General features: G+C 36.9%; 2 protein-coding genes and 1 pseudogene across 2 annotated transcripts; 2 read left to right on the top strand and 1 right to left on the bottom strand.

Annotated features, from left to right (window-relative positions):
- Nucleotides 1-838: 838 nt before the first annotated feature.
- LOC138319841 (uncharacterized) lies at nucleotides 839-4,021 on the bottom strand (annotated as a pseudogene).
- Nucleotides 4,022-8,879: 4,858 nt separating this feature from the next.
- Nucleotides 8,880-9,932, top strand: LOC138319840 (uncharacterized). The gene has a single exon (XM_069262971.1). It carries the CDS (start codon nucleotides 8,880-8,882, stop codon nucleotides 9,930-9,932), a length of 1,053 nt encoding a protein of 350 aa, XP_069119072.1.
- Nucleotides 9,933-15,540: 5,608 nt separating this feature from the next.
- LOC138320128 (gustatory receptor for sugar taste 64a-like) lies at nucleotides 15,541-25,263 on the top strand. The gene is made up of 4 exons (XM_069263190.1): nucleotides 15,541-16,524; nucleotides 18,938-19,006; nucleotides 19,389-19,478; nucleotides 23,404-25,263. Exons 1-4 carry the CDS (start codon nucleotides 15,595-15,597, stop codon nucleotides 23,455-23,457), a joined length of 1,143 nt encoding a protein of 380 aa, XP_069119291.1. The 5' UTR covers nucleotides 15,541-15,594; the 3' UTR covers nucleotides 23,458-25,263.
- The last annotated feature ends 382 nt before the right edge of the window (nucleotides 25,264-25,645 follow it).

The raw sequence follows: 25,645 nt of genomic DNA, 5'->3' as shown, positions 1-25,645 counted from the left end.
AGTTAGTAAGTTTAAAAGGTTCTAAAGACTTGTTTGAACAGGACATTTTATACTGCCGGTGAAATTATGTGAAGGACACTGTTAAAAATAATAATAATAAGTCGGAGAACACAAGTTCAGTAAGTTTACTGTAATACCTTTATTTCTTAACTTCTAGTCATATATATCTGCTAGTCAAGAGACATTATCATAGATATGTTTATAGCAAACCAAATATTTCAAGTTAAAGTTATATATGTTCAGTGCTACCTTAGATAGTTTTTTCTTAAAGAAAAAGGGATGTTGAACATTATCTAATTTCGTTCCGTAAAATATCGAGATCCGGAATATCATTTCTATAATTCGCTATTCCTAAATTTACATGTAACCAAGCCTCTCTTTGAATAAAGATGTGGACGGCATGGCAGCTAAGAAAACTTCTGTCTACTTGTATTTTGTTTGATATGACAACTCCACATCAACAGGGCAGAACTTGTATAGATTTTAGCTCTGATCCCCCGGAGCATGAGGGGCGGGGCCCAATCGGGGAAATCGAGGTAAATACTTTAAATCGCTACTTGTCCTAGAGTTTTGCTTGGATTGTGACCAAATTTTGCCATAAACATCCTTTGGGGAAGGGGAACAGAACTTGTATAAATTTTGGCTCTGACCCCCTGGGTGCAGGAGGGGTGGGGCCCAATAGGGGATTTAGTGGTTAATACATCTATTAACTGTACCAGACCTGTATCTATCAATTGAAAATTGAGAATACAACAAAAATTGTTGCAAATGTCACGAGATATATAGGTCCAAACCCAAGTTGTTGAAAAGGAAGGGGGAAAGGGGGTTAGGATACAGGTTAACGAGGAAGAGGTAAACAAAAGAGGTTCATAGCATTGATGCGTTTGCTCCTATCAGTTTCAATATAGCGTCTACAGCAATCACTAGACCATAAACCTAGAAGTTGGATATCGTCATCTGCGACACCACACGAACTAGCCCAAGTAGCAGCCTCCCGCCTCAGTGAGTGACCCCCATAGGAAGCGGCGTGCTACCCTAGTTGGAGAACCAAGCGGACGGCCTTAAGGAAACCAGAGTAGGATAAGCACTTCCCAGAGGATAAGAGGAACAGAGGTTGGGTCAAATCTGGTCGTACTAAAAGCTCTGAAGTGGGACACATGGGCAAAGGGGGTGACCTAGCTTTAAACGGGGAAGAACAATTTCAAAAGGAACAACTCTAAATTGCATGGTCTTTACAACTTTTAAAGACAATAACATACCCCATGGGTGAGGCAACAAATCAAAACACTGAACATGACGGAATGGGTCATATACACATTAAACTAAGAAATTATTAGGTCTAAACTAAAAAAACCAACAAGGCAGACTGCCCAAAAAACACAGTTGTCTTTACAAGTAAAATCTAAAATATTGTGAATCTCTAACAACAAACAGGGAGTTACTGGGGACTTACATGATTGTGCTGTGCCAATTTCTCTCTTAACACCCGTTAAGACATGTTTTACATGCCAGGCTGTAGTAGGATCAGGTAGTTTTTCAGACTTGAGCAAGTCTGATATAATATTTAAGTAAGATTTTATACTGCTAAATTTGAATTTTTTCACATCAACCAATTAGGCGATATACATTTCTACAGTCTCTATATCTGCCGGTGTAACGTTGAAAATGGACCTCCGTTGAAAATTGACCTCGGGTCAGTTTTCAACGTTGAAAACGGACCCCGAATGCCGTTGAAAATTGAACATGCCGTTGAAAATTGACAGTGTCTAGGGTCAATTCTCAACGGCAGGTCTGTTGAAAAATGACCGTTGAAAAATGACCTTGGCAAACTATCAACGGATGGCCTGTTGAAATATGACCCTGGTACATTCACATATATAACTGTTACCCAAACATAATTCTCGAATTCTGTTATCGCCATTTCTAATATAAACGACCCTTCTGTGCTGGTATTTAAATTACTTAATCACCTCGATTTGAATTGAATTTTGTTCGTCCGTGTAGATAATGTTAATTTAATTGTTCTCAAACTGAGGAATTGCTATATATACTGTGGTAACGTAGTAAAAAAATGAATTGTTGTTATCAACTGCATGCAAAGTTTGTACTATGGGGTATTCACTTCCGAGTACCAGTGGATAGTGTTAATATATATTTATTCCCTGCAATACAAGAATGCATGTACTATATATCTGCGTATGGATCAGTTATGTTATGTTCTACGTATGGTTGTGTTGTAATGTGTTGTTGTGTTGTTTTGTGTTTTTGTGTTATGTGTTATTTGTTGTGTGGTGTTATTGTGTGTTGTTTTGTTGTTGTGTGATGTTGTGTTGTTATGTTGTGTGGTGTTGTCGTGTGTTGTGTTTGTGTCATGTTATTGTGTTGTGTGTCATTGGTGTTTCGTTGTGTTGTTGTGTTATTGTGTTGTTTTTAGGTGGTGTTGTATTGTTTTGTGTGGTTGTGTGTTGTGTTATGTGTTGTTGTATGATGTTTTGTTGTTATGTTATGTTGTGTTGTGAGATGTGTTGTGTTTTGTGGTGTTGGGTGTTGTTGTTTTGTTGTTGCGTGTTTGTGTGATGTGTATTTGTGTTATGTTGTGTGATGTGCTGTTGTGTGATGTTGTGTTGTGTGATGTTGTGTTTTGTGATGTTGTGTTGTGTAGTGTTGTTGTTGGATGTTGTTGTATTGTTGTTGCGTGGTTGTGTGTTGTGGTGTGGTTGTGTTGTGTGTTGTTGTGTTGTGTGATGTTTTGTTTTGATGTTGTGTCGTGTTGTTGTGTAATGTTGTCTTGTGTTGTGTGGTTATGTGTTGTGTGATGTTGTGTTTAGTGTGATGTGTTGTGTGATGTTATGTTGTTTTGTGTGATGTGTTATTTTGTTGTGTTTTGTTGTGTGGTATGATGTGTTGTTGTGTGGTGTTGTGTAGTGTTGTTGTGTTGTTGGTGTGTTGTTGGTGTGTTGCTGTGCTGTGTGATGCTGTGAGATTTCGTGGTGTTGTGGTGTCGTGTTTTGTTGTTGTGTAAAAACGAGTTCTTATGGGGTCACTTTTTAACGGGGTCAATTTTCAAAGGGTCGGTGTAAAAAGTGCGCTTAAAGTTAAGTTTTCAACGGTTTCGGGGTCATTTTTCAACGTTGAAAAATGACCCGAGGTCAGTTTTCAACGGGGGTCCATTTTCAACGTTACACCGGAACACTTGCTAACTTATGGGCCTTACAAAAACTCAAAAAAGCCTGTAAATGAGTTTTATAAGTCTCTGATGTGAAACTAGCCCACCCCTTCTTTTTCAGTCTTTTCACACCGTGTTTGAGTCTCTCTGTCTGGGGATCCGCGTAATCCCCACCTATAACATAGAAAAAAAAGGGGAAACATGCTTTAACAGTTCATCGGCAGTAAAGTCAATAAGGTTATAACTATTCACAACACTATACAAGCGAGAAAGCTGACCTTGCTCATGAAGGCGAGATGCACTATCTGCGATAGTATTAAATCGTCCATTTATGAATTTTGCTTTGATTTTTAAATTATAATATGCAGATATCCAAAATAACAATCTTAAACAAAACATAAGTACACTATTCTTAGAGGACCCTTTGTTGATAATGCTCATGGTGGTCATATTGTCCGTTGACACAATCACAGTTTTATTACACCACCAAGGGGCCCAACGTAAAGCTGATAATACGACAGCCATTGTTTCTTTAATATTAATATGTTCGGAGGACATCACTGGCAGGTCTAATTCCCAATTGACATAAAAGTGATCACCATTAAAGTACGCTGCACATCCTTTATCATCGCGTCTGTCTGTAGGCCTGTTACAGGTGTTGACTCTATAAAGTGGACACAGCCATTAAAAGTTGACATAAACGTTATCCACCAGTTTAAGTCGGAGAAAAACTCATTATTAAGTTTAACTTTTGCATTAGAACTTTTATATTCACTTGGAATCAAATTTAGCATACGTCTGAGAAAGGTGCGACCTACCTTTATCACTGAACATGCCCAACTGAGCTTTCCACATAAAGATTCTAGTTGTTTGACACTTGCACGCTTTTTTCCGACAAACGTATATAGTAAGTTTTGAAATTCGGTCATTTTTTCCTGCGGTAGATTAAGACTCCATGAAGATAAGCTGCTGACTAGGACCCTCGACTTTGTTCCACGATATATTGAAGCCCAATTTTCTCAGAGTTAAGATGAGTAATCGAAGACCTCTATTGCACTGTTCAAAAGTGTTTTCGATAATCAGAAAATCGTCTAAATATGCGATGACTGTCACATTAAAATGAACTTTCCTGATATGACACACAGACGAACTCAGCTTTTGAAAGATTTATGGGTTTTAAGCAGGCCCAAAAGGTAATATATGATGGCGATGTTTCTCCCTTAAACGTCCACTTTAAGCCTGTGAGTGCATAGTCTGAAGGGTGAATTTTTACTGAACGGTAGGCACTTTTTAAATTCACGTTTGCTAAGAAATCACATGGTTTAATGATAGAAATAGCACTTTTTAAATCCATATAAAAACAATCTGTATTCGAGGTATAAGAATTAAGCACAGGCCGACTAGCATCATGAATTAAGCGAACATCCCCGTTAGTTTTAGGGACAGCTCCAAGCGAACTAATTATTGTCGGTTTTGTATTTGTTATTACGTATTTTTTTAGCGATAACTCTGTGAGTATCTGATCTTTAACTTTTTCATTATATAAAGCAGCTGAGGCATAACTGTCTCTTACGAATTCTTGGTATGGACCAAATTTTGAAGTAAGCTTAAATCCATCATTTCAGAATATTTTATTGTCAGATGTTACAGACAATCGTATTTGGGCAACAGGCAACATGCCTATACACGCCCTCTCCTTACATATTAACAGTACATACAAATTAATATTGATATACACATAAATAATCTGAATTGCTATATTTATTTAATGATGATGATATCCTAAAACATCAATCCTATACACGCCCTCTCCTTACATATTAACAGTACATACAAATTAATATTGATATACACATAAATAATCTGAATTGCTATATTTATTTAATGATGATGATATCCTAAAACATCAAGCTAGATATTGATAAACATCATATACAGAATGTCTCCTAGTTCATATCATTACAAATAGAAAAAAAATGATTTTACAAGATATTCAAAGAATTCAACGAAATCTATTCAACAATATCAGCGAAATCTATTTCATGTGTCGGCATTGTATATTATATTATTATATTTACATTTTGCCACAGCGACTCCCATTACTCCAATGATAATCGTGATCTGCATTATGAGCCAATAAATGCAGCCTAGACTTGGAGTAGTAATACCTGCATACATGGATATGAGCATTGTTTACTGATACCATGTTAGTCCGCGCAGGAAAATTGGCATTATAGTTGAATGAACCATTTTGGTTATGAAACTTATGAAAAAATCTTTTAAATGTATGGATTATTGAAAGTAAACTGAAAAGCTATTGAAAAACATTGAAATTTTGTGATATTTTCAATTTTTTATAGGGACTATTTTTTATCACATTGAACTTCGCGGATGAGGTTAACTGACTGAAGCGGGAAATTCAAATGTTCACTCGCATCTAAATTATGTTTTACTTTGAACTAGAAAGTAAAATGTAAATATAACAATTAAAGGAATGTTAGATTGCATTTATTGGAGAAATAAATGCAATCTTGTTGGCAGATAAATATTCATAGCGCCCTAACGGGCGCTATTCTATTTATCTGCCACCCAGATTGCATTTATATCTCCAATAAATGTGTCGGCATTGTATATTATATTATTATATTTACATTTTGCCACAGCGACTCCCATTACTCCAATGATAATCGTGATCTGCATTATGAGCCAATAAATGCAGCCTAGACTTGGTATAGTAATATCTACATAAATGGATGTGACTTTTGTTTACCGACACCATGCATGTTAGTCCGTGCGGGAAAATTGATATTGTAATTGAATGAACTAGTTTGGTTATGAAACTATAAAAAAATCTTTTAAATGTCTGGATAATTGAAAGTAAGGATCATCTCATGCAAGTTTCAGCGAAATCGCACCGGTAGAACTTGAGAAGAAGTTCAAAATGTATTTTCAAGATGGCGGCTGTGGCGGCCATCTTGGATTTCGGATCAACCCGAAAAATAAAAACACTTTGTCCGGACCTTGTCAGGATCATTTCATGCAAGTTGCAGCCAAATCGCACCTGTAGAACTTGAGAAGAAGTTCAAAATGTGTTTTCAAGATGGCGGCTGTGGCGGTCATCTTTGATTTCGGATCGACCCGAAAAATAAAAACACTTTGTCGGGACCATGTCTGGATCATTTCATGCAAGTTTCAGCCAAATCGCACCGGTAGAACTTGAGAAGAAGTTCAAAATGTGTTTTCAAGATGGCGGCTGTGGCGGCCATCTTTGATTTCGGATCGACCCGAAAATAAGAACACTTTGTCGGGATCATGTCAGGATCATTTCAGGCAAGTTTCAGCCAAATCTTTCCCCTTTAAATGATGTTTACCTGAAATATGTAGTCACGAGTGTTTTATTGTGCATATACAACAACAAACCGATATGAATAAAATGACATCTCAATAGTACTTCCCATTGGCTACTTTGTACTTATGTATGTACGTGCCAAGCCACTCTATCACTACATCCTGTACATTCCATGAAACAAAACAAAAAAGAACAAAAGGATAAAACTGCGTTTTAAATACTTCTACACACTGTTAACTCTGGTCCACGAATTGTCAGTGGTGCTAAGGCAAATCAAACAAAATGTCACGTGTAATGGATTTCAAAGTAAGGCGCAAATGAACCGACATTGTTTAATTCAACAATTTGGAGAATGATTTTGACCAGTATAATTACAGTGTAACATGGAAAAATAAGCGTGATAATAACGTATTCATATATATAATTTGATCTTAGCGTATATTATACAAATATTTCATGGCCTACTGTGCTCTAGTTCATAATATTTAACCCGATGTGGTGGTAATCAACAAATGTTATATTGCACGAGGCCGAAGGCATCTAGAGCACAGTAACCCATGAAATATTTGTTTTATTACATAATCATCAGTTTTTCAGTTGAATATTATTATAAAATGAATACGACAATCACTTAACAAAATCATCAGCACCGTACCGTACGGAAAAGTTTCAAATCCTATTGAAGATTGACATATAAACCACGTACGTCACGTTGTAACTCCGGTTTGGATGTCTTATTGTCTTTTTTAACAATATTAGACCTGCATGCAGCCTTTTGATCTAATACATTCGCCGTGTCCGTCCTCTACTCGATAAACGTCTACATGACGTGCTTGTTTCGAGATCTATAAAGCTAGCGCGAAATTGAACGTGAACCTTTGTGACGTCATAAAAAAGTAACTCACTGTTACGCGCGATTCCTCGGAGGTTTTCTACAAAACTAGACAATAACAGCGAGGTGTTCCTAAAGCCGTGCAATATAACATCTCGAACCGTGCAATATAACGTTTCCATGGGAGCGTGCAATATAACTTCGAACCGTGCAATATAACAAGGTTTAAGCGATTGCACAATGCATTTGATCCTCGTTCAGATATAATTTGTGACATCTCTGCTAGTCAAGGGTATAGGTAGTGCGGATTTTGTTATTGGTTATTACAACAGGAAATGATTTATGGTTTTGTAGTTTGTTGACTGCACTGATAGATAGACTGAATTACGAGTATCGATGGCAATGTTTGCTTTAATACAGATGGAATATGATCTGGTATGGGATTTTAAGTAATTACTGGTGTTAGTATTAGTATTGGCGTGTTGTATTGATACCCCGGGACTAAAACGTCCCATGCTTCATTACTCAAGTGCGACCTATATTATACTGCATTGATTAGACTACAATCACGTTATTACATTTATCAATTGATACAGTCCTTTATTGAATAATGGTGGTTTTTTTGTTCATGTTATCTATTTGTGGAAGTGCTTCAACGGCTTTGATAGGAGGCCTCACTGATCTAGGACATAGGTCGCTTCTTAGACTACTACCAGATGTGTGCTGCGACCTAGACGAGCTTTGCGTCCTGAAGTATCAGTATGAGAGAAACAGACTTTTTTCTTTGATCACCAGGTGTTAAATTGAACCATACATATGGAGTTCTGATTTTGGATCACCAGGTGTTACTTGTACCATACATAGGGAGTTCTGATTTTGGACATAGGGAGTTCCGATTTTTGATCCACAGGCGTTACTTTGTACCATACATAGGGAGTTCTGATTTTGGATCCCCAGGCGTTACATTGAACCATACATAGGGAGTTCTGATTTTGGACATAAGGAGTTCTGATTTTGGATCACCAGGCGTTACTTTGTACCATACATATGGAGTTCTGATTTTGGATCACCAGGCGTTACTTTGTACCATACATAGGGAGTTATGATTTTGGATCCCCAGGTGTTAATTTGTACCATACATAGGAAGTTCTGATTTTGGATCACCAGATGTTACTTTGTGCCATACATAGGGAGTTCTGATTTTGGATCCCCAGGTGTTACTTTGTACCATACATAGGGAGTTCTGATTTTGGATCACCAAGCGTTGCTTGGTATACCACTTGCAGGAATATTTCGTCCCTAGAACTAGCAGTCGTTTTTTCGAGACGAGATATAGATATTCCGCTTCCCTCTTAGACTATATCAGGACAATATTTCGTCTCTAGAACTAGCAGGCGTTTTTTTCGAGACGAGATATAGATATTCCGCTTCCCTCTTGGACTATATCAGGACAATATTTCTTCTCTAGAACTAGCAGGCGTTTTTTCGAGACGAGATATACATATTTCGCTTCCCTCTTGGACTATATCAGAATGACAACATACGTTACAGAATTCAAACCACAACAGGATGGTGAAAGTGATTCCCGTAGGAAATACTCATCACTTTCACATATGATCAGGCCAATTCTGTTTATGATGAAGGTTTTTGGTATATATTTCCAAGAGACATCGTCGATCGGTCAGGAATCTGACACCGAGCATAGTGTCACAAAACACAAACCAAAGGTTGCCTTCTTTAAGTGGTATAGCGTGTGTATGACAGTTCTGTCGGGGTTAAACGTCGCCAGATATCTCCCATCTTTCTGGGTCGGTGTGGACTTCGTCCCTCACCTGACTGTATCCAGAGTCATCTTGATATGCTGGATTGTTCAGTGTTTCTTCTATCGACTCTGTCTTCTTCATGCTTTCTGGTGTGACAATCGCCTTGCTGAATACTTTAGTTTTTTCGACAAGTTAATGACTGACACCTGCCATGTCCACCTCAAACCTACCTGTGTAAAGGCGAGGAGGTGCTCGATAATCGTCGTCATTCTCACCTGCTTTGTTATCTTACTGACATCATCCACCAATGTATATTTCCTGGTCACCTCGACTGATCCAGGGTATATGACATCAGTTTGTAATCCATTTCCGCAGACACTTGGCTTTAAAATTTTCTTTCTGGTTTTACATACCGTTGAAATAGGAGCCTGGACTGTTCCCGTCGGTTTTCAGGTTACGTTGTTAATCATTCTCAGAGATACATTTACTAGCTTCACCAATGAGCTGTGTAAAATAACGAAAGATGAGAGGGGGCACCTTTGGCAGAAAATGGAGGACATCAGAGGGAAACATCTCCAGCTGTGTAAAGCAGTAGCCATTTTGGATAGAGACACGAAATACTTGATCTCCGTAAACTTCAGCACCAATATCTTCCTGGTCTGTTTTATCCTGTATCAGATGGTGGCTACAAATATACAGATACATGTGATGGGATATATCATGTTCGCTTTCTGGCTCGTCATGAACTTTAGCTTCATAGCCTCAGTGTCTATAACGGCGGCTCAGGTCAACGAACAGGTAAGGTTTGGTGTTACTCTATAGGGGTCAACGAACAGGTGAGGTTTGGTGATACTTTATAGGGGTCAAAGAACAGGTGAGGTTTGGTGTTACTTTATGCAGGTCAACGAACAGATGAGGTTTGGTGTTACTATATACAGGTCAACGAACAGGTTAGGTTAGGTGTTACTATATACAGGTCAACGAACAGGTAAGGTTTGGTGTTACTATATTGGGGTCAACGAACAGGTGAGGTTTGGTGTTTGTATATACAGGTCAACGAACAGGTAAGGTTTGGTGTTACTTTATACAGGTCAACGAACAGGTAAGGTTTGGTGTTACTTTATACAGGTCAACGAACAGGTAAGGTTTGGTGTTAGGTTTGGTGTTTGTATATACACGTCAACGAACAGGTGAGGTTTGGTGTTACTATATATGTAAAAGGAGCGGGTCGGTGTGACTTGTACATAGTGTTAAATACGGTCTCTGTCACTCAGCTGACGGAGCATGCGTCTTAAACTCAGTCGGTAGAGCCGTAGATTTCCACGCCGGAGATCCGGGTTCGATTCCTGGTCGGGGCACTCGACAGGAATGTGTATTTTCCCTGTTCTTCTACATATATAGGTCAACGAACAGTTGAGGTTTAGTGTTACTATATACAGGTCAACGAAGAGGTGAGGTTTGGTGTTACTACATATACAGACCAACGAACAGGTGAGGTTTGGTGTAACTATATACAGGTCAACAAACGGATGAGGTTTAGTGTTTCTATATACAGGTCAACGAACAGGTAAGGTTTAGTGTTTCTATATACAAATCAACGAACAGGTGAGGTTAAGTGTTTCTATATACAGGTCAAAGAACAGGTGAGGTTTAGTGTTACTGTATACAAGTCAACGAACAGGCGAGGTTTAGTGTTTCTATATAATACAGATCAACGAACAGGTGAGGTTTAGTGTTTCTATATACAGATCAAAGAACAGGTGAGGTTTAGTGTTTCTATATACAGGTCAACGAACAGGTAAGGTTTGGTGTTACTATATATAGGTCAACGAACAGGTGAGGTTTAGTGTTACTATATACAGGCAACGAACAGGTGAAGTTTGGTGTTACTATATACAGGTCAACGAACAGGTGAGGTTTGGTGTTACTATATATAGGTCAACGAACAGGTGAGGTTTGGTGTTACTATATACAGGTCAACGAACAGGTGAAGTTTGGTGTTACTATATATAGATCAACGAACAGGTAAGGTTTGGTGTTACTATATACAGGCAACGAACAGGTGAAGTTTGGTGTTACTATATACAGGTCAACGAACAGGTGAGGTTTGGTGTTACTATATATAGGTCAACGAACAGGTGAGGTTTGGTGTTACTATATACAGGTCAACGAACAGGTGAAGTTTGGTGTTACTATATATAGATCAACGAACAGGTGAGGTTTGGTGTTACTATATATAAATCAACGAACAGGTGAAGTTTAGGTCAAAGAACAGGTGAGGTTTAGTGTTTCTATATACAGGTCAACGACCAGGTAAGGTTTGGTGTTACTATATACAGGCAACGAACAGGTGAAGTTTGGTGTTACTATATACAGGTCAACGAACAGGTGAGGTTAAGTGTTTCTATATATGGGTCAATGAACAGGTGAGGTTTGGTGTTACTATATATAGATCAACGAAAAGGTGAGGTTTGGTGTTAATATATATAGGTCAACGAACAGGTGAGGTTTAGTCTTACTATATATAGGTCAACGAACAGGTGAGGTTTAGTGTTACTATATATAGATCAACGAACAGGTGAGGTTTGGTGTTACTATATATAGATCAACAAACAGGTGAGGTTTACTGTTACTATATATAGGCCAACGAACAGGTGAGGTTTAGTGTTACTATATATAGGTCAACGAACAGGTGAGGTTTAGTGTTACTATATACAGATCAACGAACAGGAAAGGTTTGGTGTTACTATATACAGATCAACGAAGAGGTGAGGTTTGGTGTTACTATATACAGGCAACGAACAGGTGAGGTTTAGTGTTTCTATATACAGATCAACGAACAGGTGAGGTTTGGTGTTTCTATATACAGGCAACGAACAGGTGAGGTTTAGTGTTACTATATATAGATCAACGAAGAGGTGAGGTTTGGTGTTACTATATACAGGCAACGAACAGGTGAGGTTTAGTGTTTCTATATACAGATCAACAAACAGATGAGGTTTGGTGTTACTATATACAGATTAACGAACAAGTAAGACTTGGTGTTACTATATACAGATCAACGAACAGGCGAGGTTTAGTGTTTCTATATACAGATCAACGAACAGGTAAGGTTTTGTACGCTATCAATTTATCCACATTTAAAAAAAGTCTTCCATTTTCTATTGATCATATTGGCATACAGAGTAAAATCAAATTCATTGCTGACCTAAATATCACAACTTCCTGTTAATTTCCAAGTTTTTAGCGGTATTATTTAAACAATATCTGTGTATATTGTTTACCTATCCTAGTCAATAATGTGTTGAAGGGCTGATTCTATTATAATTTCAATGACGATTAACACGTTCTTTTGAGGGACGTGGACTGATATCAATAACTCGTTTGGAGAATAAAAGAAGCTGTATTAAGTCAGTAATCTGTGTTGAATTCTCCATGGTATTGAACAACTGTGAACGAGGTTAACATCATGAGTTGAAGATTACGATGATTTAGTTTTAACAAATTTTATTGGAAAACGCAAATGTAAGCCATCCCAAAAGAAATCTGATATGGAACAAAATATTATATTATTGAATCAACAATCTAGACAAATCTTCCAGCTTTAGTTACTTATCGTGTATTCTGATATAACTTTCTGAGCTCACACAACAAAGTTGGAAAACAGTTATTTATAAAAAGTTTGTGTTGTACCAGATTCCACTTTTTATATTTTAAATTTGGTTATTTTAGAACAAAGAAAATAAATTCCGTAAAGCTTCTAGGAAAAATATGATTTTAGACCTACATATTCCTAGTGGATATCTTTCATTTTCATGATAACGATTGTTAATCAGGACACGACCACAAAATGTGTTACAAAGCTGAAACAACAAGCGTTTGGTATGTTTACATGCATAATCAGTGCATATACGGCACTATTGATGTTTGTCTGTCCATTTGTTTGAATCATTTGTTTCCGTCCATCGTGATGGTTTTCAATAGATTACTGAAGAAAAAAAGTAAAAAATTTCAGTTACGGCACATATTACTTGTTTTTATTATTTTTTTTAATTTGATTTTTATGTTTTTTTATTCACTCACTCTTGATGTTTGATTTTATTTTTTTAATTAATTTTAATATTACGATTATCTTTTTAAATATTTCATTTTGATGTCTTTTTATATATTTTATTTTTATATTTCCTTTTTATTTATACCATTTTTACGTTTGCTTTTTATTGATACTTTTTTGACGTTTGCTTTTGATCAATATTATTCTGACGTTTGTTTTTATTCATATTATTTTAATGCCTGCTTTTTATTTATATTGTTTTGACGTGTGCTTTTTATCTATATTATTTTGACGTTTCCTTTTGATCAATATCATTTTGACGTTTGCTTTTTATTATCATGTTGATCTATGCTATCCTTTTATTTGCTGAAGAGAGTGTGCATGATACTTGATGATTGAAAATATCGTTTGATCTTCAAAAACGGTGACATTTCGAATTATCGGTTATTTTCGTGGTACAAAAATCTCGCGATCATGATCTGAAACGAGAAAGTGATAATTTTACGATTTTTTCCCCAACCTGGTTATATAAAAATTATTATTAGGTTATTGTTTTTTTAGATAAAACGTTATGTATGTGCTATTTTATTTCAAAAGTATTTTTGTTAATCAAAAGATTCTGTTTGGATCGGGCGGCAGGAAAAGCCTATATATGCCCTCTCCACATGATTATATGCATATATATAGAAGCATATCATGTGCAATACTGTGTCAAGGTCTATAACTGGGTCGGCTATATAACACTGGAAACAAGCAAAAATTAGATTAAGAAAAAAATATATTGTTGTACCAACTAAACAGAGGGTGTTTTAGCTTCTACTTTAATGCGTTAAGCGTTCGTTTTAAAGTTATATGTGCCATATTTCTAATATTCACGAATCGAGATGGGCTTTTAATTTTAATATGTTACTCATCACCAAAATGTACATGTATTTTGAGAATTACAGCACTTTCAATATATAATATATACGTTTAATTTTGCAAGTACAAATAAGAGTTGAAAATGAATTCATACAGTACTGCTAAAGTTCAGTATATTTGCGTCTAAAGTGAACTGAAATGAGAACATACGGTCAGACCATAATGCCAAATTGTGGTCTATAATTTCATTTCACATTTTTACGGTGTTTTAGTAATTGCAAAGTTGTTACTGCAGGTATGTTTCAACAACAATTTTACAGTACATAATTTTCGTGTTGTAACTAACGTTTATAAGGCATCTGAAGCCATGTGAAAGATTTTCACAGCTTAATTCATTGAACCTTATGGTTTTCAACAGATTGATGAAGAAAAAATGACGTCAAGGATTTTCGCCCACTAACGGCTAATATAACTTAACTGTTGGTATATCAACAAATGGTTAATCGCATGACCGGCTTCAATTTGGTGTAGATTTGTTTGTGTTGTTGTTTTTAAGTATATTCCGGATCTAGTTCATCAGCAGTTCATAAAAGAAGACAGGTTTAGACAGCGGAATAGCATTTCAACAGCTGCCACTCATTTCCAAATAAAAGATCGTAAAGTTGATAATGTAACCATAGTACGTATAGCTGTACATTGGTATCCTTAATGTTTATTTCATACCATGGATACCCTTTACATTGTTGATTTGTTCAGTAAGATTTCATTACTTCCATTAAATTACTCCTTTAATGGGGAATTTCACACATCAACGGTTTGACAAGAAGCAAACATGCTGATTGATTTTTTTAATGACTTACTCTTTTCTGTAAACAAAACAATTTGAATTCTATTTTTGACTTTTTAAATTGGTATATTTGTTGCCGTATAATTAATCACAACTCAATTCAAATTAAATATGATTCAGATATGTTTGATTACGGCGACGAAACGGAATACACTACACCTTCCGGAACACGTGGTCTGCTTCATCTTATACGGGTTCAAAGTTAGTCCATGTGATATGTATTGTTAGTTGCGGTTTTATTCCGATATTCTGTGCCATTTTCACAGCATGGTATATATAATTCGTACACATAAGGACATTGTTGTTATTCAGAAACGGATAACCCATTACGTTAATGGTATTACAAATGCATCAGCAACCTTTGCCCGTCCTAATGCATCAGTAAACCACTGAGACTGGAGTTTATTGATTGTCACCCTTTTATAAACACAACCTATTATTGGTTCTTTATACTGTGATGGGAATTGCCACGATTGTTTGAACAGTATTTTGGTCCGTCAATATTATTCGTCAGGACTTATTTAGAAAGTAATCTTCTTGTACGGTTTAGGTGTTATTTAGCAGTTCCACAAAGAACTTGGGACGACCTATAGGAAGTCTGCCCTCTTGGACGTAGCAGAATGGCAACACATATTACAGAGTTCAAACAAACACACGGAAAAGAAGCATATTCCCGAAGGGAATACTCCTCACTTTTACATGTGATCAAACCAATTCTGTTCATGATGAAAATATTTGGTTTATATTTTGCCGCACCATCACCAACTGAGATGTCTGAATTAGATTCTGAACAAACAGTATCTAAACACAAACCAAGGGCTGCCTTCTTTAAGTGGTATAGCGTGTTTATGACAGTTCTGTCGGGGTTAAACGTCGCCAGATATCTCCCATCTTTCTGGGTCGGTGTGGACTTCGTCCCTCATCTGACTGTATCCAGAGTTACCATGATATGTTGGATTGTTCAGTGTTTCTTGTATCGACTTTTCCTTCTTCGTGCCTGTTGGTCCAGCCATCGCCTGCCTGAATATTTTAACTTTTTTGATCAGCTCATGACGGATTCCTGTTGTATTCACCTAAAACCTTCGTGTATGAAGTCTAGGCGGTTTCTGGTGGTCATTATCACTCTAGTCTGGCTTGTTATTGTTCTTGTCTCAGCTTCCGGCATTTTTTATATGGCAACTGATGTTGAACCAGAATATATGGTAACAATTTGCAATCCTTTTCCAGACAAAACGGGAGTTAAAATCGCCTTTCTTATCTTTCACACAATTGAAATAGGAGCATGGACATTTCCTGTTGCTTTTCTGGTAACATTATTTCGGATTCTTGGTGATGCGTTTTCGAGCTATACCAACGAGTTATGTAAAATAACAAAAGACGAGAGAGCCCAGTTTTGGGAGAAGATGGAAGATATCCGGGTGAAACATCTCCAGTTGTGTAAAGCCATGACCATCCTGAATAGGGACACCAAGTACTTGATCACCGTGAACTTTACGACCGGTATATTCCTGGTCTGCTTCAACCTGTATCAAATGGTGGCCACAAACTCGGCTATTCACGTCCTGGGATATGTCAGGTTCAGCTTTTGGCTTGTGTTGAATTTCAGCTTTATGACATCACTATCAGTCACTGCTGCAAACGTCAACGAAAAGGTAATCTCTGACGATGTTAGGTCATTATATTGTCTTAACAACGAAACGGTAATCTGTGACTATGTTAGGTCATTGTATTGTCTTATTGCCTAGCAACGAAAAGGTAATCTCTGACGATGTTAGGTCATTATATTGTCTTAACAACGAAACGGTAATCTGTGACTATGTTGGGTCATTGTATTGTCTTATTGCCTAGCAACGAGAAGGTAATTTCTAACGATATTAGGTTATTGTATTGTCTTCCTGCCTAACAACGAAAAGGTAATCTCTAACGATGTTAGGTCATTATATTGTCTTAACAACGAAACGGTAATCTGTGACTATGTTGGGTCATTGTATTGTCTTCATGCCTAACAGCGAAAAGGTAATTTCTAACGATATTAGGTTATTGTATTGTCTTCCTGCCTAACAACGAAAAGGTAATCTCTAACGATATTAGGTTATTGTATTGTCTTCCTGCCTAACAACGAAAAGGTAATCTCTAACGATATTAGGTTATTGTATTGTCTTTCTGCCTAACAACGAAAAGGTAATCTCTAACGATATTAGGTTATTGTATTGTCTTTCTGCCTAACAACGAAAAGGTAATCTCTAACGATATTAGGTTATTGTATTGTCTTTCTGCCTAACAACGAAAAGGTAATCTCTGACGATGTTAGGTTATTGTATTGTCTTTCTGCCTAACAACGAAAAGGTAATCTCTGACGATGTTACGTTATTGTATTGTCTTTCTGCCTAACAACGAAAAGGTAATCTCTAACGATATTAGGTTATTGTATTGTCTTTCTGCCTAACAACGAAAAGGTAATCTCTGACGATGTTAGGTTATTGTATTGTCTTTCTGCCTAACAACGAAAAGGTAATCTCTGACGATGTTACGTTATTGTATTGTCTTTCTGCCTAACAACGAAAAGGTAATCTCTAACGATATTAGGTTATTGTATTGTCTTTCTGCCTTACATCGAAAAGGTAATCTCTGACGATGTTACGTTATTGTATTGTCTTCCTGTCTAACAACGAAAAGGTAATTTCTAACGATATTAGGTTATTGTATTGTCTTCCTGCCTAACAACGAAAAGGTAATCTCTGACGATGTTACGTTATTGTATTGTCTTCCTGTCTAACAACGAAAAGGTAATCTCTAACGATGCTAGGTTATTGTATTGTCTTTCTGCCTAACAACGAAAAGGTAATTTCTAACGATATTAGGTTATTGTATTGTCTTCCGGCCTAACAACGAAAAGGTAATCTCTGACGATGTTAGGTTATTGCATTGTTTCCTGCCTAACAACGAAAAGGTAATTTCTAACGATATTAGGTTATTGTATTGTCTTTCTGCCTAACAACGAAAAGGTAATCTCTAACGATATTAGGTTATTGTATTGTCTTTCTGCCTTACAACGAAAAGGTAATCTCTAACGATATTAGGTTATTGTATTGTCTTTCTGCCTTACAACGAAAAGGTAATTTCTAACGATATTAGGTTATTGTATTGTCTTTCTGCCTAACAACGAAAAGGTAATCTCTAACGATGTTAGGTTATTGTATTGTCTTTCTGCCTAACAACGAAAAGGTAATCTCTGACGATGTTAGGTTATTGTATTGTCTTTCTGCCTTACAACGAAAAGGTAATCTCTAACGATATTAGGTTATTGTATTGCCTTTCTGCCTAACAACGAAAAGGTAATTTCTAACGATATTAGGTTATTGTATTGTCTTTCTGCCTTACAACGAAAAGGTAATCTCTAACGATGTTAGGTTATTGTATTGTCTTTCTGCCTAACAACGAAAAGGTAATCTCTAACGATATAAGGTTATTGTATTGTCTTTCTGCCTTACAACGAAAAGGTAATCTCTAACGATGTTAGGTTATTGTATATTCTTCCTGCCTGATAATGAAAAGATAATCTTTGACGATGTTGGGTTATTATAAAGTTGCAGCAACGAAAAGATCTCTGCTGTTGTTAAGAAACCGTATTATCTCATTGGCTGGCATTGTGGTAGTGTTAATCAATTGTAAACCTTCACTTCAGTTTCCAATGGTGATATTTCATGCTGATTTTACATGAGTGTGAGTACCTATTACAGCTAATTCCAAGCTAATTCCACAATATTACGAATCACATACATTTGTACTCTCGACCCTAATTCCACAATTATCCACTTCACATCCTCTCGCGTCTAATTCCACAATCATCCGCGTCACGACATACACATTATCACATCATAATGTTGGAGTCACTAGTATGCGTGCAGTTTTTCTTATCATTTTGTGCATCTAATACATTTCATGGTCGTCCTTAAATGAACCTAGTTATCTCGTAGGACGTTAAGCTGATTAAAACATAAACTAAACGGAATAAGATTATTCCATATTTTCATTTCCTTTTCCTTTCAACCTTATTGATTTCAGGCACACTCCCCATTGGAGTATATATTTGACGTGGAGATGGATGATGTTTCTCGGAGTGAATCGCTACAGGTAATATTCAGTACTTATTATCAGAGCTTTTAATCTTACCATGTTTATTGCAATGTTAATTGTAAAAACGGTATCCTAAGCATAAAATTTTATATTCCTTCACAAATAAAGCGGTTGTCACTTTGGTTTTGATGAAGAAACTTAATGAAATGATAGGCTTGGGGACATGACTAGAGTGAATGCTAACGTTTTACTGTATTGTATTTATTAGAATGCTTTTCCAGGTAGTGGTTTAGAAGATCATTAATTAAGACTGCCATATAAGCGGTATATATTAACAATAAGTATTAATTTAAGATACCTATACTTTCCTTAAACACAGCAAAAACTGAATATAAAAGACGAGTGTTGACAATGTATTACATGTATTTTGATGTTGCAGCTTCAGTTATTTTTGTCCAAACTTAACGGACCGGCCATAGGATTTACTGTGATGGGATTAATTACCATTACTAAAGAACTTATTCTCACAGTAAGTATAGACTTAAGAATTGCTTTATGTACCTATGGAGTAGATGTGACAGTAAGTATAGAGCTAAGAATTGCTGTATGTACCTATGGAGTAGCTGTGACAGTAAGTATAGAGCTAAGAATTGCTGTATGTACCTATGGAGTAGCTGTGACAGTAAGTATAGAGTTAAGAATTGCTGTATGTACCTATGGAGTAGCTGTGACAGTAAGTATAGAGCTAAGAATTGCTGTATGTACCTATGGAGTAGCTGTGACAGTAAGTATAGAGCTAAGAATTGCTGTATGTACCTATGGAGTAACTGTGACAGTAAGTATAGAGCTAAGAATTGCTGTATGTACCTATGGAGTAACTGTGACAGTAAGTATAGAGCTAAGAATTGCTGTATGTACCTATGGAGTAGATGTGACAGTAAGTATAGAGCTAAGAATTGCTGTATGTACCTATGGAGTAACTGTGACAGTAAGTATAGAGCTAAGAATTGCTGTATGTACCTATGGAGTAACTGTGACAGTAAGTATAGAGTTAAGAATTGCTGTATGTACCTATGGAGTAACTGTGACAGTAAGTATAGAGTTAAGAATTGCTGTATGTACCTATGGAGTAACTGTGACAGTAAGTATAGAGTTAAGAATTGCTGTATGTACCTATGGAGTAACTGTGACAGTAAGTATAGAGCTAAGAATTGCTGTATGTACCTATGGAGTAACTGTGACAGTAAGTATAGAGGTAAGAATTGCTGTATGTACCTATGGAGTAACTGTGACAGTAAGTATAGAGTTAAGAATTGCTGTATGTACCTATGGAGTAACTGTGACAGTAAGTATAGAGTAAGAAGTTGTACCTATGGAGTAACTGTGACAGTAAGTATAGAGTTAAGAATTGCTGTATGTACCTATGGAGTAACTGTGACAGTAAGTATAGAGTTAAGAATTGCTGTATGTACCTATGGAGTAGATGTGACAGTAAGTATAGAGCTAAGAATTGCTGTATGTACCTATGGAGTAACTGTGACAGTAAGTAAAGTGTACCTATGGAGTAACTGTGACAGTAAGTATAGAGCTAAGAATTGCTGTATGTACCTATGGAGTAACTGTGACAGTAAGTATAGAGTTAAGAATTGCTGTATGTACCTATGGAGTAACTGTGACAGTAAGTATAGAGTTAAGAATTGCTGTATGTACCTATGGAGTAACTGTGACAGTAAGTATAGAGTTAAGAATTGCTGTATGTACCTATGGAGTAACTGTGACAGTAAGTAAAGTGTACCTATGGAGTAACTGTGACAGTAAGTATAGAGCTAAGAATTGCTGTATGTACCTATGGAGTAACTGTGACAGTAAGTATAGAGTTAAGAATTGCTGTATGTACCTATGGAGTAACTGTGACAGTAAGTATAGAGTTAAGAATTGCTGTATGTACCTATGGAGTAACTGTGACAGTAAGTATAGAGCTAAGAATTGCTGTATGTACCTATGGAGTAACTGTGACAGTAAGTATAGAGTTAAGAATTGCTGTATGTACCTATGGAGTAACTGTGACAGTAAGTATAGAGCTAAGAATTGCTGTATGTACCTATGGAGTAACTGTGACAGTAAGTAAAGTGTACCTATGGAGTAACTGTGACAGTAAGTATAGAGTTAAGAATTGCTGTATGTACCTATGGAGTAACTGTGACAGTAAGTATAGAGCTAAAATTGCTGTATGTACCGATGGAGTAGCTGTGACAGTAAGTATAGAGTTAAGAATTGCTGTATGTACCTATGGAGTAGATGTGACAGTAAGTAAAGAGTTAAGAATTGCTGTATGTACCTATGGAGTAGATGTGACAGTAAGTATAGAGTTAAGAATTGCTGTGTGTACCTATGGAGTAGCTGTGACAATAAGTATAGAGTTAAGAATTGCTGTGTGTACCTATGGAGTAACTGTGACAGTAAGTATAGAGCTAAGAATTGCTGTATGTACCTATGGAGTAACTGTGACAGTAAGTATAGAGTTAAGAATTGCTGTATGTACACCTATGGAGTAACTGTGACAGTAAGTATAGAGGTAAGAATTGCTGTATGTACCTATGGAGTAACTGTGACAGTAAGTATAGAGTTAAGAATGCGTATGTACCATGCGTAGTAGTACCTATGGAGTAACTGTGACAGTAAGTAAAGTGTACCTATGGAGTAACTGTGACAATAAGTATAGAGTTAAGAATTGCTGTATGTACCTATGGAGTAGCTGTGACAGTAAGTATAGAGCTAAGAATTGCTGTATGTACCTATGGAGTAACTGTGACAGTAAGTATAGAGCTAAGAATTGCTGTATATACCTATGGAGTAACTGTGACAATAAGTATAGAGTTAAGAATTGCTGTATGTACCTATGGAGTAGATGTGACAGTAAGTATAGAGCTAAGAATTGCTGTATGTACCTATGGAGTAACTGTGACAGTAAGTATAGAGCTAAGAATTGCTTTATGTACCTATGGAGTAGATGTGACAGTAAGTATAGAGTTAAGAATTGCTTTATGTAGCTATGGAGTAACTGTGACAATAAGTATAGAGCTAAGAATTGCTGTATGTACCTATGGAGTAACTGTGACAGTAAGTATAGAGCTAAGAATTGCTGTATGTACCTATGGAGTAACTGTGACAGTAAGTATAGAGCTAAGAATTGCTGTATGTACCTATGGAGTAGCTGTGACAGTAAGTATAGAGCTAAGAATTGCTGTATGTACCTATGGAGTAACTGTGACAATAAGTATAGAGTTAAGAATTGCTGTATGTACCTATGGAGTAACTGTGACAGTAAGTATAGAGCTAAGAATTGCTGTATGTACCTATGGAGTAACTGTGACAGTACGTATAGAGCTAAAAATTGCTGTATGTACCTATGGAGTAACTGTGACAGTAAGTATAGAGCTAAGAATTGCTGTATGTACCTATGGAGTAGCTGTTACAGTAAGTATAGAGCTAAGAATTGCTGTGTGTACCTATGGAGTAACTGTGACAATAAGTATAGAGTTAAGAATTGCTGTATGTACCTATGGAGTAACTGTGACAATAAGTATAGAGTTAAGAATTGCTGTATGTACCTATGGAGTAGATGTGACAGTAAGTATAGAGTTAAGAATTGCTGTATGTACCTATGGAGTAGATGTGACAATAAGTATAGAGCTAAGAATTGCTGTATGTACCTATGGAGTAGCTGTGACAGTAAGTATAGAGCTAAGAATTGCTGTATGTACCTATGGAGTAGATGTGACAGTAAGTATAGAGCTAAGAATTGCTGTATGTACCTATGGAGTAACTGTGACAATAAGTATAGCGCTTAGAATCGCTAGAATATACGCCCTGTCAATATACACTTAAGCAACATAGTCTAGTATTTCACACAAAAACGTTGTCAGCAACCACAAAAGCAGTCGATTTTTGCCAAGTGTTATACGATTCTTTTTGCAAAATTTTGCTTTGCTTTTAGTTTATTTTGTCAACGCTGTGTTGGCCCGTATACGCCTGTCACTTTTCTAACGTCGCTTTGGGATAATAAACCGACTTATAAAAGAGGGAATGTGCAACTTTGATACCTTTAGTTGACATTTTGGTGGTCCCTCGTTACCGTTGTAATACCCTACGATACAAAAATATTTGTATTTGTACCTTTTCCACGAAATACTCTCGAAAATCGAATGTTCACTTATTTAACGTAAAAATGACTTATAATGCGGTATCTTCTAAACAACGGGCTACTAAGGACTTCAAGTTGTCGAAACATCGTTCTAATGTATATAACAAATCGATGTAAATATTTTGAATTTTTTCAGGTTTCTCCTAATTTTCAGCCCATTGGATTTCACGGTTTGCTACTAACTGTAGTATAGTTATCAAACTTAGCATTGGCATTTTTTATAATAGAGAAATGTTTGTATCTGTTACAGTTGGCGGGACTTGTACTGACGTACTTCTTCCTGCTGTTGCAGTTTAACATCTAAGCGGTTAATCATCTTCTGGTACTTTGTTACTTCGACTCTGCAAGTTCCATTTCAACTTATTTTAATGTGCACATGAAATACACAATTGAACAGTCACCTATTTATGCAACTGAAATAGGTAAAAGCATAGCCGTTACACAAATGGCACAATAAGTCACCAGTCTCTGAGGTGTGAACCCGAATTCCCACCGCTGCCACCAAATGTAACGTGTTGAGGAAATGGCACAATAAGTCACCAGTCTCTTTGAGGTGTGAACCCGAATTCCCACCGCTACCACCAAATGTAACGTGTGGAGGGAATGGCACAATAAGTCACCAGTCTCTTTGAGGTGTGAACCCGAATCCCACCGCTGCCACCAAATGTAACGTGTTGAGGAAATGGCACAATAAGTCACCAGTCTCTGAGGTGTGAACCCGAATTCCCACCGCTACCACCAAATGTAACGTGTTGAGGAAATGGCACAATAAGTCACCAGTCTCTTTGAGGTGTGAACCCGAATTCCCACCGCTACCACCAAATGTAACGTGTGGAGGGAATGGCACAATAAGTCACCAGTCTCTTTGAGGTGTGAACCCGAATCCCACCGCTGCCACCAAATGTAACGTGTTGAGGAAATGGCACAATAAGTCACCAGTCTCTGAGGTGTGAACCCGAATTCCCACCGCTACCACCAAATGTAACCTGTGGAGGAAATGGCACAATAAGTCACCAGTCTCTGAGGTGTGAACCCGAATTCCCACCGCTGCCATCAAATGTAACGTGTGGAGAAAATTGCACAATAAGTTACCAGTCTCTTTGAGGTGTGAACCCGAATTCCCACCGCTGCCACCAAATGTAACGTGTTGAGGAAATGGCACAATAAGTCACCAGTCTCTGAGGTGTGAACCCGAATTCCCACCGCTACCACCAAATGTAACCTGTGGAGGAAATGGCACAATAAGTCACCAGTCTCTTTTAGGTGTGAACCCGAATCCCACCGCTGCCACCAAATGTAACGTGTGGAGAAAATTGCACAATAAGTCACCAGTCTCTTTGAGGTGTGAACCCGAATTCCCACCGCTGCCACCAAATGTAACGTGTTGAGGAAATGGCACAATAAGTCACCAATCCCTGAGGTGTGAACCCGAATCCCACCGCTACCACCAAATGTAACCTGTTGAGGAAATGGCACAATAAGTCACCAGTCTCTTTGAGGTGTGAACCCGAATTCCCACCGCTACCACCAAATGTAACCTGTGGAGGAAATGGCACAATAAGTCACCAGTCTCTTTGAGGTGTGAACCCGAATTCCCACCGCTACCACCAAATGTAACCTGTGGAGGAAATGGCACAATAAGTCACCAGTCTCTTTGAGGTGTGAACCCGAATCCCACCGATACCACCAAATGTAACGTGTGGAGGGAATGCATGTGTGTCAGAGTGTCGATATAAACATTTAACCTTGTATAAGCGGTCAGGTGACCATATTTGACGTTACTTTAATTGTTATTACATACATAGACACTACACAAACGACAAAAGCTAGATGTTGTTTGTCAGTTGGTATGTCCATGTCCATAAACTGTCACAATATTACCAGCTAATTGAGAAATTCTGACGTCAAGATCTGGACATTGACGAATTATTTTTTGAAATTATAACTTTTCATGACAAAGTATGTTTAAATGATTTAAATATATGATAAAACACACATATTCATTTCATATACGGCTTAAAAAGACCATATTCATGATAAATGTTTCATGATATGTATATACATGTACACTGTACTAGATTGGATTATTGAGAGTACTACCATTTCTATCCATGTCATTAAATTGTTTACACTAAGAATGATGTGAATATAGTTAAATGTTCAACATTGTTTCGTTTTGAAAAATAAATCAATGTTTTTCACTGAATAGACGATTGGAATACATAACAGTATGTATATTACATAACTTCATTTCACACCGCATCACATGACTGTTTGGTTTTATAACAACAAAATACAGAAATACGCATGATGTCCAACATCGAAACGCAGAATTTCTCTATACAAATATGAATTCACCATTTCTCACAGATACATGCCTTAAAATATCTATACATTGTATATTAAAAGGTCAGCATACATCTTTGACCATTGACTAAATGTACCACACGGCAGCCATTACGTTGTTATCTTAGTAACGTTTGTGACGTACA

The sequence above is a fragment of the Argopecten irradians genome, chromosome 3 (genome assembly GCF_041381155.1).
Source record: "Argopecten irradians isolate NY chromosome 3, Ai_NY, whole genome shotgun sequence".
NCBI lineage: Eukaryota > Metazoa > Mollusca > Bivalvia > Pectinida > Pectinidae > Argopecten > Argopecten irradians.
The sequence above is the reverse complement of the archived record's forward strand: the minus strand, read 5'-3'. Positions and strand labels throughout refer to the sequence as shown.

What these genes read in the sequence shown, in the direction of transcription:
- LOC138319840 (XM_069262971.1), top strand. Translation starts at nt 8,880, where the DNA reads ATGACAACATACGTTACAGAATTCAAACCACAACAGGATGGTGAAAGT.
- LOC138320128 (XM_069263190.1), top strand. Translation starts at nt 15,595, where the DNA reads ATGATGAAAATATTTGGTTTATATTTTGCCGCACCATCACCAACTGAG. An exon ending in CTGCAAACGTCAACGAAAAG is followed by an intron (nt 16,525 to 18,937) that starts GTAATCTCTGAC and finishes TATTGATTTCAG; the next exon opens with GCACACTCCCCATTGGAGTA. An exon ending in CTCGGAGTGAATCGCTACAG is followed by an intron (nt 19,007 to 19,388) that starts GTAATATTCAGT and finishes TTGATGTTGCAG; the next exon opens with CTTCAGTTATTTTTGTCCAA.